This window comes from Sardina pilchardus, chromosome 21 (assembly GCF_963854185.1).
Source record: "Sardina pilchardus chromosome 21, fSarPil1.1, whole genome shotgun sequence".
NCBI lineage: Eukaryota > Metazoa > Chordata > Actinopteri > Clupeiformes > Clupeidae > Sardina > Sardina pilchardus.
The window spans coordinates 2,809,618-2,822,810 of record NC_085014.1 but is presented as its reverse complement, the minus strand read 5'-3'; the positions used below and the strand labels follow the sequence as shown (position 1 = coordinate 2,822,810).

Sequence of the window (13,193 nt, the reverse complement as noted above, 5' to 3'; positions counted from 1 at the left end):
CCTTTTTGTGCTTCTCTGTTCTCCCTCCTGTCCAGCTGCCCTTTAACCTCCTCAGAGCTGACGCCAAAGATCATTAAGGGCAGACCTGCCAATTTTGTATTCTATGGCAAATGTTAATTGAGCTCCATGGTGCTGGGCAGTGAGCACAGGTCCCTATAGAGGCCATCGGGCCCTCAGGCCACCTTCATGAAGTCTGTTTCTGACAGTGTGGTCAGAGACATTCACACCAGTGACCTGCTGGAGGTCATTCTGTAGGGCTTTAGCAGGGCTCCTACTGTTCCTCCTTGCATAAAGGAGCAGATATTGGTCCTTCTACTGGGTTAAGGACCTTCTACCACCCTGCCTTGCTCTCCTAGAGCAACTGCCTGTCTCCTGGAATTTCTTCCATGCTCTTGAGACTATGCTGGGAGACACAGCAGTCTTTCTGGCAACAGAACGCATTGGTGTGCCATTCTGGAGGAGTTGACCTGCCTGTGCAACCTCTGTAGGCTCCAGATACTGGCGTATGCTACCAGTAGCACCGGTAACACTGACCCTATCCAAATGCAAAACTAGTGAGAAATCAGTCAAGAAGGATACAGATGAAAAAGTTACCAGTTGCCACCACCTGTAAATCCATTCCTGTTTTGGGGGTCGTCTCACGGTTGGCCCTCTAGTACACCTGTAGCAAATTTCGATGACATCAAAGCAGGTGAACCTAATTCACAACTACCTCTGTTGCATAACTGGCAGATTAATATCCCACAAGTGTGACTGACTTGATGCTATACTCTTATGAACAAGATGTGTTCCCTTCATTTTTGAGCAGTGTATTACCAGCAACAATGTCCTTTAAGCCTACCTTACACTGACAGCCTTGGGAAGACAGACAAGATTTGGGAAAGATTCTTGAAAGATTGTAGTCTTTTGAGTAAGCTTGAATGAGGGGCATTAGTCAAAAAGACTACAATCTTTCAAGAATCTTTCCAAAATCATGTCTAAGTATGTCAGTGTAAGGTAGGCTTTAGACAAAAAGAAATGGCGAAAGGTACGAAAACCACACACACACACACACACACACACACACACACACACACACACACACACACACACACACACACACACACACACACACACAGACAGAGAAAGACAGCCTGCACACAGTGTTACAATAGAAGTGCTGTAAGTTTTAATGGGTGTAAAGACTACAGAGCAGCAGCATCCACTGACCACGTTAAATCAGACACAACGTTCCTCGTCTAAGGCATGTTCTATTCAGGAGAACCGCAGCCTACTGAGCCAGCCACTGGTCATACACACACACACACGCACGCACACTCACTCACACACTAACTCTACCTCCAAATGACCCATGTAAAATGTGTAGCTTGTAGATAAAAGGTTTAAATGCAGGCCTATAAGTGACTGGGAGAGAGATGGGGGTTGGTGTGGGGAGAGCTAGACGTGGCCTTGTCCCGTAGTGTTGCATAAAAGCACTGAACATGCATTGCAAAATAACAGACCGGTGGGGGTGGGGGAATCTCTGTGTACTCTGTTCCACAGATTGCATCCAAAAACACAGAAGGAAGAATTTGCTCAAAAAAAATTACGACCTCTGTCGACTGAGTCTGTGTGTGCTCATTGTGTAAGGTTCTTTAAAAATTTGATTGAAATGTTCCTCATTTTGCTGATAGTCATCGCAATTTCATATTTTGTTGGTCTGTCTACATGGATACATGATAAGACCACTCTTACCACTCACCCTTGGAAGGGAGGGTGTGTATGTGAAATCATGGCAACATGACCCGCATCGCAATCCTTTCATTCCTTCCAAAATTCACATTTTAATTTTGCGCTTGAAATGCTCTGGATTCTCTGAAACCACACCATTTCAAAGTAGTAAGGAGGAAATGAGGACCTTTTCAATTGGTGTAGCATAAAAACATGGGTCAACAGGTCGTGAAGTAGCTTTCCAGGTGACCTTCGGACAACCTTCGTAGTGCTCTCAAACGATGACACCATCTCCGAAGCTAACTGCCATTGCCTGGCAACCTTTGCCAGAAGCCTCTCTGGCGTTGGAGTAGAAAATGAGGTAAGCATTGGCCAGGTCTTCAGTAGTGTCATCACGCAGGACTTGTCACTGTAGGATGTCCCCACTCAGGTTGCACAGCACACACCACCCCACTAACTAACAGACACAAGTGTGTGAACATGGCTGACTTATATTTACCAATTTCACAAAAATATGCTTTGTAACAAATATTTCAAAACAACAAAGAAACTGAAGCACAACAGGGACTTGGTGAATAAGAACAAAACAAATTAGGTGGGTTGGCTGACTAAACCAGCAAGCTTCTGAACATGAGGATGTGAAAGAATTAAAAAAAAAGGTAGTGTTAGAATGTTTAGTTTGAACGGTGCAAAGTGCTCAACACAGGTTGGGTCTGGTGATCTTCCGTGATCGCAGCAGACCCTGATGCAGTCTTTGGATTAATTCCGTTTGTCCACCACGCCGATGAATCCCAAAGCCTCACCTGAACCCGAACACAAGGGGCCCCGTCTGGAGCAAATGTGATGAACAAGCCAACAGACACAGGGCTGTCGTGCTAGCCAACATTTTGGGTGAAGGGTCTACACAAGTAGAGGGGAAAAGACAAAATGGTCTTAAATTAAGCATATTCAAAGACTTTTGGGAAACCTCTATATCTGTAAAAGATATTACACTTCTGAGAGGGCACTGTGCACACCTGGCTTCTATGCGCACACGCACGCACGCACAACACCGCTTCACAGTTGGCTGTAAATCAGGTTCCGACCCGGCCCAGATCTATCCAAAGCCACTGGCCCTGTGCCAGACCTCAGGCCTAGAGCCTCCTGTTGAACTGTACCTAGTGCATCACTTACAGTACAGCCGACTCTTTACTGAGTGACTATTACTGCCATCAGTACCGTCTCCACCGGTCACAGAGCAGTAGACTTGGACCTTGTCTTGAGTGTTTGAGCAGCGTGGACAACCAAAGCGTCATGACAACTGTGCCATGAATTCCCAGAATGCATTGCCTGAGTTTTTTTTTTTTCCTTCTTTTGTTTTTAAACTTGGCAAATCTCTGACTTGGCTCTTTCAAGGCATGTGGACAACCAACAACACAAATGAAAAAGAAAAACAAAAAACAAAACGAAAAAAAACTCACTGGGAGACACAGGGGCAGCCCAGATGTAGACCTGTAGAGGGCTAGTAGGAACTGTAGGTGCAAGGGTGTGCCACAAACAAATGCAAGTTAACACAGTTGTTCAGCCCATTAACTTTCCTACCACCCTCACCCAATCTGACACGCCAGCTACCACTCACAAACGCACAAACACACACACACACACACACACACACACTTGTACGCACACACAAGCGCAAACGCACCCTCAACAGCATATCTGTTAAGAGGGAATACAGACACACATGAACAGTTCTGCTTGTAGAAAACTAAACTACAACTGTAAGGCGTTAAGTGTTATTTACAGAGTTATTGAAGAGTCAGAAAGAAGAGTCTGAGAGGCCGCCACCAGGGGGCGCTAAAGCAGGACTAGCCCACACCATCCACCACATGAGCAGCACTTCCCCATCACCACAGCCAGGGGGCGACACTACAGTGTGTTTTAGTGCAGCGGAGCAGGGACAAATGACACAGCTAATCAATCATAGTGATTAGTTAATTGAATGAGTGGGCATCTTTGCAACATTTGCAACTTAAGTGCAATGCCCATGGTAACAGAGAGAGAGAGTGTTCAAAACAAAAGTCTCCTTCATAAAGTTATGGACTGCACTGTAAAAATCACACCACTGATTGGTGCGAATGACAACCTGCTCCACTGCCCCTAGTGGCCAGCCCTGGTCCTGGAGGAAGCTCTGTGTGTGTACTGGAGGCTAGACACATGACATACAACACAGCAGGACCGCAAGGGTGTGTGTGTGTGTGTGTGCGCGTGTGTGTATGTGTTGCAAAACTTGACTCCTGTCTCAAGGCAATCAGCTGGAATGTATAGATCAAAAACAATATGGTTGCTAAGGAACGGATGAATACTAGAACAGCAGGAGGATGCTACCCACATGAAGTGTGTACTTAGTGTGTGTGCGCAAGCTAATAAGAGCTAGATGAACTGTGCGCCGCCTGCACATACTCATACGTCAAGAATAAACTCCATAAACAGCACAGAAAAAAAACAAAACAAACAAACAAACAAACAAACAAACAAACAAAAAAACAAAACATAACTCCCCAATCTCTGCAAACTCCCCAGCCAGTAGAGAGCTCAGCGATCTACCAGCGAGACCTTCGTTAGAGGCCCAATCAGGGCCTCCTGTCTAAGAGACACACCACCAGGGGCAGAGCAGGGCACCTCCGACCATAACACTACAACCTGTGGTCAACACTTCAGGGTTACAAAAGGGAACACAAAAAAAAACAGCAACGCATGACTTCATGACACTTAAAATGTAACATTGAGTAAAAAAAAAAAAAAAAGGCGTTTTTGGCAACAAATCTCTTCAAATGACATGAGAAGGTTAACTGGTTAGCATTAAGAGGAACACACACACACACACACACACACATAAAAACACACACACTTAAACTCTCTCACACACACACAAAACTAAATTCTGACTTGCTGTATCCTGGTATGGAACATTATGTGCATATGAGTGTGTGTGTGTGTGTGTGTGTGTGTGTGTGTGTTTGGGAGAACATAGGTTAGGCCATTGGGAACCCTCAATTTAAATTAATGATTGGCAGCAAAAAATCCCTTTTGTAAACATAACATAAAGTAACAATGCACACACACACACACACACACACACACCAATAAGAAAGGAGACAGTATCCCCTAAGAGCAGCCATGTCTCCCAGTCAGGTCAGGGCCCCCATCATGTGTGACACTCTTTTGTATGTGTGTGTGTGTGTGTGTGTGTGTGTGTGTGTGTGTGTGTGTGTATGTGTGTGTGTGTGTGTTTGTGGAAAATGTACTCCTTCCATTCGTGTCCAACGCAGCAGGGGAACTGAGAAGGGGAGATGTGTGTGTTTCCTTTCTGAGGGATCTGAACGGAACCGTACACACACATACGTCGTCTACATACGTGTGCTGTATACCTGCAACTGTGGACATATACAAGTGCGGATACAAAATAGCTTATAAACGGCAATAACAACTGAAAACCAAATAAAATGTCAAACAAAAAAAAAAGCCTGCAGCAAAGATACAAATGTGAACGGAGGTGTGGCGAATATTTTTTTTTCTGTGGTTCCAGTCTTGTCCTCCAACTTCTCTTGTTTCTTTTTTCTAAAAAAAATCCCCCCCCATCTTACCAAACTGCCCCCCCCCCCCCCCCCCATCCCCAGTCAGGCAGGCAGCAGAGGAACGTTTGGCCTCCTGTGGGAAAGATGCAGTGGTAGTTGTCATGGCGACACTTCCTGTTCAGGGGAAGGCCGCGAGGCACCGGTGGCTTGGGAAGGGACGACTTTGACTCCATCAAGTGTGTGTGTGCATATGTGTGTGTGTGTGTGTCTATGGAGGGTGGGGCCATACACAAACCCCTGTGTCATGTCTCTCTCCATACACATGTATATATATATACACAAACACACACACACACACACGCGCACGCGCACGCGCACGCGCACACACACACTCACACACACACACACACAAGCCCGCAACATAGGCCGGTGCTACAGCAGCACACACTTGTCCTTGTCCTTGTCCTTGTCCTTGGGCTCCTTGCGGGCCTTGCGGTCCCCAGCCGAGGGCTGCTTCCCTGGGCTCCGGCGGGCCCCCGAGGCCCCTGCTGCGGCTCCATCTCCAGCGGCCCCCGGGGGCCCCGACCCTGCTGCTGCTGCTGCTGCTGCTGGGGCTACTGCTGGGGCCCCGCGCTGCGCAATGTCGCCCCCTGCTGCCTGCTGCTCCGCCTGCGCCTGCTGCTGTTGTGGACACAGAGGGAGAGACAGGGTGTGTGTGAGACAGGGTGTGTGTGAGACAGGGTGTGTGTGAAGCAGGGTGTGTGTGAGACAGGGTGTGTGTGAGACAGGGTGTGTGTGAGACAGGGTGTGTGTGTGTGTGAATATGAATTTTAAATTTCTATTACATATGCTATGAATAATGTTAGCTTGAACTATGTGTAGTAGTTCCAGAAAATGTTTTCCGCCAGCAATGAATGTTAAAAGCACATTCTTTCTGTTGTGCGGAATTTCTTTAGCCTGGTCCTACCAAACGCTGGTACATTCATAATGCACGTAGTACAAATGTAAGTAGTACGAAGGAGGGCAGAGCCAGGCTAGAATTTCTTTGCATTAGCATGAATTTGATTCCACTATCCTATCATTCTCATTCCAATTCCAATTCAACTTCCTGTGGGACAGAGCCAGTTCAATTCAAATTAGAAAAATTCAATGGAGGCCAATTCTAAAATTCTGGACTTTATGTGTGTGTGTGTGTGTATGTGTGTGTGTGTGTGTGTGTGTGTGTGTGTGTGTGTGTACACACACACCTGTGTCTGCTCCTGCTCCTGGTAGTACTGTGATGCTTGTGTGTGTGTGTGTGTGTGTGTGTGTGTGTGTGTGTGTGTGTGTGTGATGCTTTCAGTAGAAGAGTACAAGTACCTTGGCACAATAATTGACAATAAGCTATGTTTTAATTCACAGACCGATGCTGTTTGTGCCAAGGCCCATCAGCGCTTGTACTTTTATCGAAAACTGAGGAATTTTAACATTGATCACACTTTTATGAGAATGTTTTATTCCTGTTTTATTGAGTCTGTTTTAACCTTCTGTTTTATCTGCTGGTTTGGTTCCCTATCCACAAAAAACAAAAACCGATTACAAAATACCGTCAAGACTTGTAGCAAGATTGCTGGCATAAACTTTCCCACTCTCACCCATATCTACTCAGTCAGAGTAGCAAAAAAGGCCAAATCCATTGCAGCTGACCCTAGCCACCCCTTGTCTTGCCAGTTCAAGCTACTTCCCTCAGGACGCAGGTACTCCATGCCCAGATGCAGGTCAAATAGACTCAGGAATTCTTTTATCCCGACTGCCATTTCCATTTTAAACAATTTGCCAGAATTGTTTTAAGTGCATTAACTTATTTATTTTCTGATTTTATCTATTTTATTTTATTGTTTTTTATTGTGTTTTTAGTTTCTATGGGTATTTTATGTGTTTTGCCATATTGTTGTGTGTCTGTCCTTATGTAAACCTGTCTGCTGGCTGCACAAAAATTGCCCCTTGGGGACAATAAAGTTACCTTGACCTTGACCTTGCTTGTGTCGTGTGTGTGTGTGTGTGTGTGTGTGTGTGTGTGTGTGTGTATGCACCTGTGCCTGCTCCTGCTCCTGGTAGTACTCTGAAGCTTGTGTGTGTGTGTGTGTGTGTGTGTGTGTGTGTGTGTGTGTGTGTGTGTGCGTGCACGTGTGTGTGTGTGTGTGTGTGTACACACCTGTGCCTGCTCCTGCTCCTGGTAGTACTCTGAAGCTTGTGTGTGTGTGTGTGTGTGTGTGTGTGTGTGTGTGTGTGCACGTGTGTGTGTGTGTGTGTGTGTGTGTGTGTGTACACACCTGTGCCTGCTCCTGCTCCTGGTAGTACTGTGATGCTTGTGTGTGTGTGTGTGTGTGTGTGTGTGTGTGCACACCTGTGCCTGCTCCTGCTCCTGGTAGTACTGTGATGCTTGTGTGTGTGTGTGTGTGTGTGTGTGTGTGCACACCTGTGCCTGCTCCTGCTCCTGCTCCTGGTAGTACTGTGATGCGCGGCGGTCCTCCTCCTCCTGCAGCTTCTTGGCCAGCTCCAGGTCACTCAGGCCCTCTGGGAACTGATCCCACTGCAGCTGCTCCCCCTGCTGCTCCTGCTGCAGAGACAACGCCATCAGGTAGTCCTGCAGGGGGGGGGGGGGGAGGAGTAGAGGATGAGGAGGAGAAAAGGAGAGAGATGGAGGAGAGAGGGAGAGGACGAGAAAGGGAGAGAAAGGGAGAGAGGGAGAGAGAGGGAGAGAGACAGAGAGGAGGGAGAGGAGTAGAGGATGAGGAGGAGAAAAGGAGAGAGATGGAGGAGAGAGGGAGAGGACGAGAAAGGGAGAGAGAGACAGAGAGAGGGAGAGAGACAGAGAGGAGGGAGAGGAGTAGAGGATGAGGAGGAGAAAAGGAGAGAGATGGAGGAGAGAGGGAGAGGACGAGAAAGGGAGAGAGAGACAGAGAGAGGGAGAGAGACAGAGGAGGGAGAGGAGTAGAGGATGAGGAGGAGAAAAGGAGAGAGAGAGAGAGGGAGAGGAGGGGGGAGAGAGAATGAGAGACAGAGAGAGGGAGAGAGACAGAGAGGAGGGAGAGGAGTAGAGGATGAGGAGGAGAAAAGGAGAGAGAGAGAGAGAGGGAGAGGAGGGGGGAGAGAGAATGAGAGACAGAGAGGAGGGAGAGGAGTAGAGGATGAGGAGGAGAAAAGGACAGAGATGGAGGAGAGAGGGAGAGAGGGAGAGAGAGGAGGGAGAGGAGGGAGAGGAGGAGGGAGAGGAGGGGGAGAGAGAAAGAGAGACAGAGAGGAGGGAGAGGAGTAGAGGATGAGGAGGAGAAAAGGAGAGAGATGGAGGAGAGAGGCAGAGGAGGAGAAAGGGAGAGGGAGAAAGAGAGCGGGAGAGGAGGAGGGAGGGAGAGAGGAGAACGATAAAGGGAGAGAGGGAGGGAGGGAAACAGAAACAGGAGGATAGGCAGAGGAGAGAAAGGGAGAAAAGCAGAGAGAAAATAGAGATGGAGTGTGCAATCAGACATGCTGCATGTGGTTACAGTACCAAACTGAATATCCTAATTTATGGTAGTCTAGGACATGTGCACAGACTCTGCCTTAGAGGCTTGCAAATTGCTGGACTGAGTAAGAAGACCTCTAAGCGATTAGCCAAATACTGTTCTGAATCAGCAATCATAGGTAGTCTGCATGTTTGGAGAAGGCGATGCCACCTCTATCCGTAACATACATAGCCTATTTATTTATCTATTCATTCATGTGGTTGTGACTATCAGCATAATGTTTGTATTGTCTAGTGAGACATAACAGGCTCTTTGTCATTATTTGGATGCTGTGTTGTTTTAATCAGTATTGGTCATTCCAAATAAAATAATCAAATGTGAGTGAGTGAGAGAGAGAAAAGAGCAAGAGAGAGAAGCAATCCTTTACCCAAGAGAAATGTATGTCAAGCGTGAACTAATGGCAGGGCACACACACACACACACACACACACGCACACACGCACACACACACACCCCTGCCACCATCACCCTGGCCTCTAATGTCACTCTAATGTGTGTGAGTGTGAGTGTGTGTGTGTGTGTGTATGAGATATGTATAGCACTCTGGCCTTTGTTTGATGATGTAACTGATTGAACAGTGCCGCATGTGCATCTAGAAGTGGACGTACACACACACACACACACACATACACACACACACCATCACCCTCTAATGGTGTGTGTGTGTGTGTGTGTGTGTGTGTGTGTGTGTGTGATATGTATAGCACTCCCAGTTGATGATGTAACTGATTGAACAGGGCCGCATGTGCATCTAGAAGTGGACGGACACACACACACACACACTTGAATGAACCCACACATGGTTACTGTGAAAAGGCATTCAGGCATGCAGGAGGTCATGTGGGATGTGGACATGGGCTCTCTCTCTCCCTCTATATAAGTGTGTGTGTGTGTGTGTGTGTGACTATGGTGCTAGTGAGGCTTTCAACATTCATTATTCATACATTCATCATATACTGGGGCATCCATGGACTACTGGTTAGGGAATCGGACTTGTGACCGAGGGGTTCAACCCCTGAGTCGTAGGAGAAATGTGGGTGAGGGGTGATTAAGCATGGATGAGGTGCCCTCGAGCATGGCATCTGACCCCCTACAGCTCCCCGGGCGCCAGATTAAGGTGCCCACTGCTCCGGATGTGTAGGTGTACTCCTGTGTGTGTGTGTGTGTGTGTGTGTGTGTGTGTGTGTGTGTGTGTGTGTGTGTGTGTGTGCGCGCAGATAGCATTTCCTCACAGGACATGGTGTGCCTTATGCGTGCCATTTACTGTAGTAGTTTCTCACTATCTAATAGCTGCTGTCATTCTTAGTGTTAATGAAGGCTTGTTCATTCTTCTTAAACAGGAAATGAAAACATATGAAAGGGGCATATGTAGGTTTTTTTGGTTTAAAACGTTCAAAAGAAATAGAAACAGAATGTGATGAAACACAATGTTTCACATGTTTAAAAAAAAGCTCAGTGTAGTCTAGATAGCCACCAAAGTTAGCATGCAAGCCACCCAGTGCAGGACTGCCTCTTTTGTAATAGAACGCTGACAAAACCCTTCCACAGCTCTGGAGCTTTAACAGTCTGGTCATGCAGCATGGCCCCTGTCATTTCCAGCGCAGGCTGAGCGAGTCTCTTTCAGCCACAGTCACTGGAAGTGAGCTACTTGTTTGGGATCTTGTTAGTGTCTGGTTGTGTGTTTACATGAGGACTGTGGACTATGTACTTTGCCTTTGGTTATATGGGTCATTGTTGGTGCACGCAAAGGCCCAATTCCCACCAAAAGATCCACAATGAGACGAAACCGAGTTGCAGCGGTGTGAATTACATGTTGCACGTCGTTGCAAGTCGTCGCAAAGCATTCAACTTGTTTTGTCGCAGTTGCAAGGTTTTAGAACACCGCAGCTCATCTCGTGGTGAATCCTTGGTCTGAACCCCACTTAAAACATGCTGCAAACAGCGCTGTTCCAAGCGCTGCACTTTTCTGAGGGGACGCTAGGGCTCTGGTTGGGGGGGTTATAATATTCTTCTATATGGGGTCATTTGGGAACACTGCAAACCACTTTACACCTCCAAGTTAAGCACGGCACCATTCAAACACAACACAAGGGAATGGAAGAGCAGTGCCACTCTGGAGCATAATGGTGTGTTCAAGACAACGCAGATCCTACCGAACTCTACACATATCCCCTTTAAGACAGTCCAGGACTCTACACACATCCCCTTTAAGACAGGCCAGAACTCTACACATGTCCCCTTTAAGAAGGGCCAGGATGACTACATAATTATGGCCCGTCAGTCATCTTTGTAATCTGTTGATCTTGTATCCAATGTGTGTTGTAATAATTTCAATGCAATCTGTCCTTAAATCTGTCACATGGTTTTAGAAGAGGCTAGAATGTGGAAACACTAACAGGTGTGTGCGTGTCCATTTGGTAGCATGTGTGTGTGTGTGTGTGTGTGTGTGTGTGTGTGTGTGTGTGTGTGTCTCACCTGGTCAATCTGGTCCTGCTGGCCATGGTATACTTTTAGAAGAGGCTAGAATGTGGAAACACTAACAGGTGTGTGCGTGTCCATTTGGTAGCATGTGTGTGTGTGTGTGTGTGTGTGTGTGTGTGTGTGTGTGTGTGTGTCTCACCTGGTCAATCTGGTCCTGCTGGCCATGGTAGACGGTCTCGGGGTCCGAGGGCGGTCGGAGGCGGAACGCCGAGTCGCAGAAATTCCCATCTCCGTCCACATTATGAAGACTCTCCCAGACAACCTTCTCTTCCGTTAGGAAGCCCTGGTCAGTCACCAGCAAATACAGCTGCCCCTACACACACACACACACACACACACACATTATGAAGACTCTCCCAGACAACCTTCTCTTCCGTTAGGAAGCCCTGGTCAGTCACCAGCAAATACAGCTGCCCCTACACACACACACACACACACACACACACATTATGAAGACTCTCCCAGACAACCTTCTCTTCCGTTAGGAAGCCCTGGTCAGTCACCAGCAAATACAGCTGCCCCTACACACACACACACACACACACACATTATGAAGACTCTCCCAGACAACCTTCTCTTCCGTTAGGAAGCCCTGGTCAGTCACCAGCAAATACAGCTGCTCCTACACACACACACACACACACACACACATTATGAAGACTCTCCCAGACAACCTTCTCTTCCGTTAGGAAGCCCTGGTCAGTCACCAGCAAATACAGCTGCCCCTACACACACACACACACACACACACATTATGAAGACTCTCCCAGACAACCTTCTCTTCCGTTAGGAAGCCCTGGTCAGTCACCAGCAAATACAGCTGCCCCTACACACACACACACACACACACACATTATGAAGACTCTCCCAGACAACCTTCTCTTCCGTTAGGAAGCCCTGGTCAGTCATCAGCAAATACAGCTGCCCCTACACACACACACACACACACACACATTATGAAGACTCTCCCAGACAACCTTCTCTTCCGTTAGGAAGCCCTGGTCAGTCACCAGCAAATACAGCTGCCCCTACACACACACACACACACACACACACACATTATGAATACTAGGGGTGTCAACAATAATCGATTCAGCGATGCATCGCAATGCGGGGCATGCACGATTCAGCATCGATGCGGCAACGTGCCATAATCGATTATGACACTATTTATTTTCTGGCCACGAGTAGGCTACAGTAAAGTTGACGTTTCCATTAATTCCGGTGGCATTTCCAGAGCAATGTTGCAATGACATGCGCTGCCTGTACAGTGTTTCCCCACACATAGACTAATTGGTGGCAGTGCACCACAGATTCAACACAGCCGCCACATATGCGTTCTGTTATTCATTAATGTTTTAACGCAATTTAAAACACGCATCGTATTCGTAAAGCTGCATTTCATTCCCCTACTCCCCCTTCGTCTCTTGCTCACATACACAGCCACAGCCCCCCCTCTCCGTGCACAACGCGTCTGTCTGTCTCCATGAACGATTTCCATTGTAGACTATGCGTGCAACTTTACCGAACAGTATAAGTAAAGCCCCAGCTCTCCGCACTTTTTTGGTAAACAAGCCTATAGGCTACTCATAGCGCTTTAATGTAGTCAGATCTTTCCATAACACTTGTTGCAACGCTAATAAGACTAGCCTAAGCTAGGCCTACATAATGTCAACATTATGTTTTATTTAGGCCTATAGGTCAATAAGAAAACCTAACAGATGTGTTGTTGTTTGTGTAACCCAGACATCAGCAACTTTCATTTTATACGACCAATCACTTCTCGTGGCAGCTCCCTCACGGCTGCAACTTGTGCACTCGCTTGTGCTTTTTAGCGCTACGTTCATCAGGTCACAGAGCTGCCTGAGCCTCTACATCAACAATGAATGAGAAAGTATTA

The 13,193-nt window shown here is 47.1% G+C and overlaps 1 protein-coding gene across 1 annotated transcript in view; it reads right to left on the bottom strand.

The window, feature by feature from the left end:
- Nucleotides 1–5,378: 5,378 nt before the first annotated feature.
- mindy2 (MINDY lysine 48 deubiquitinase 2) overlaps nucleotides 5,379–13,193 on the bottom strand; it is a 33,201-nt gene continuing 25,386 nt past the window's right edge. Inside the window, exons 7-9 of the mRNA XM_062523953.1 lie at nucleotides 11,433–11,606; nucleotides 7,726–7,893; nucleotides 5,379–5,948 (exon numbers count right to left, since the gene is read on the bottom strand). Coding sequence (XP_062379937.1) covers nucleotides 5,700–5,948; nucleotides 7,726–7,893; nucleotides 11,433–11,606 — 591 coding nt within the window. The 3' untranslated portion in view covers nucleotides 5,379–5,699. The remainder of the gene's footprint in view (nucleotides 5,949–7,725; nucleotides 7,894–11,432; nucleotides 11,607–13,193) is intronic.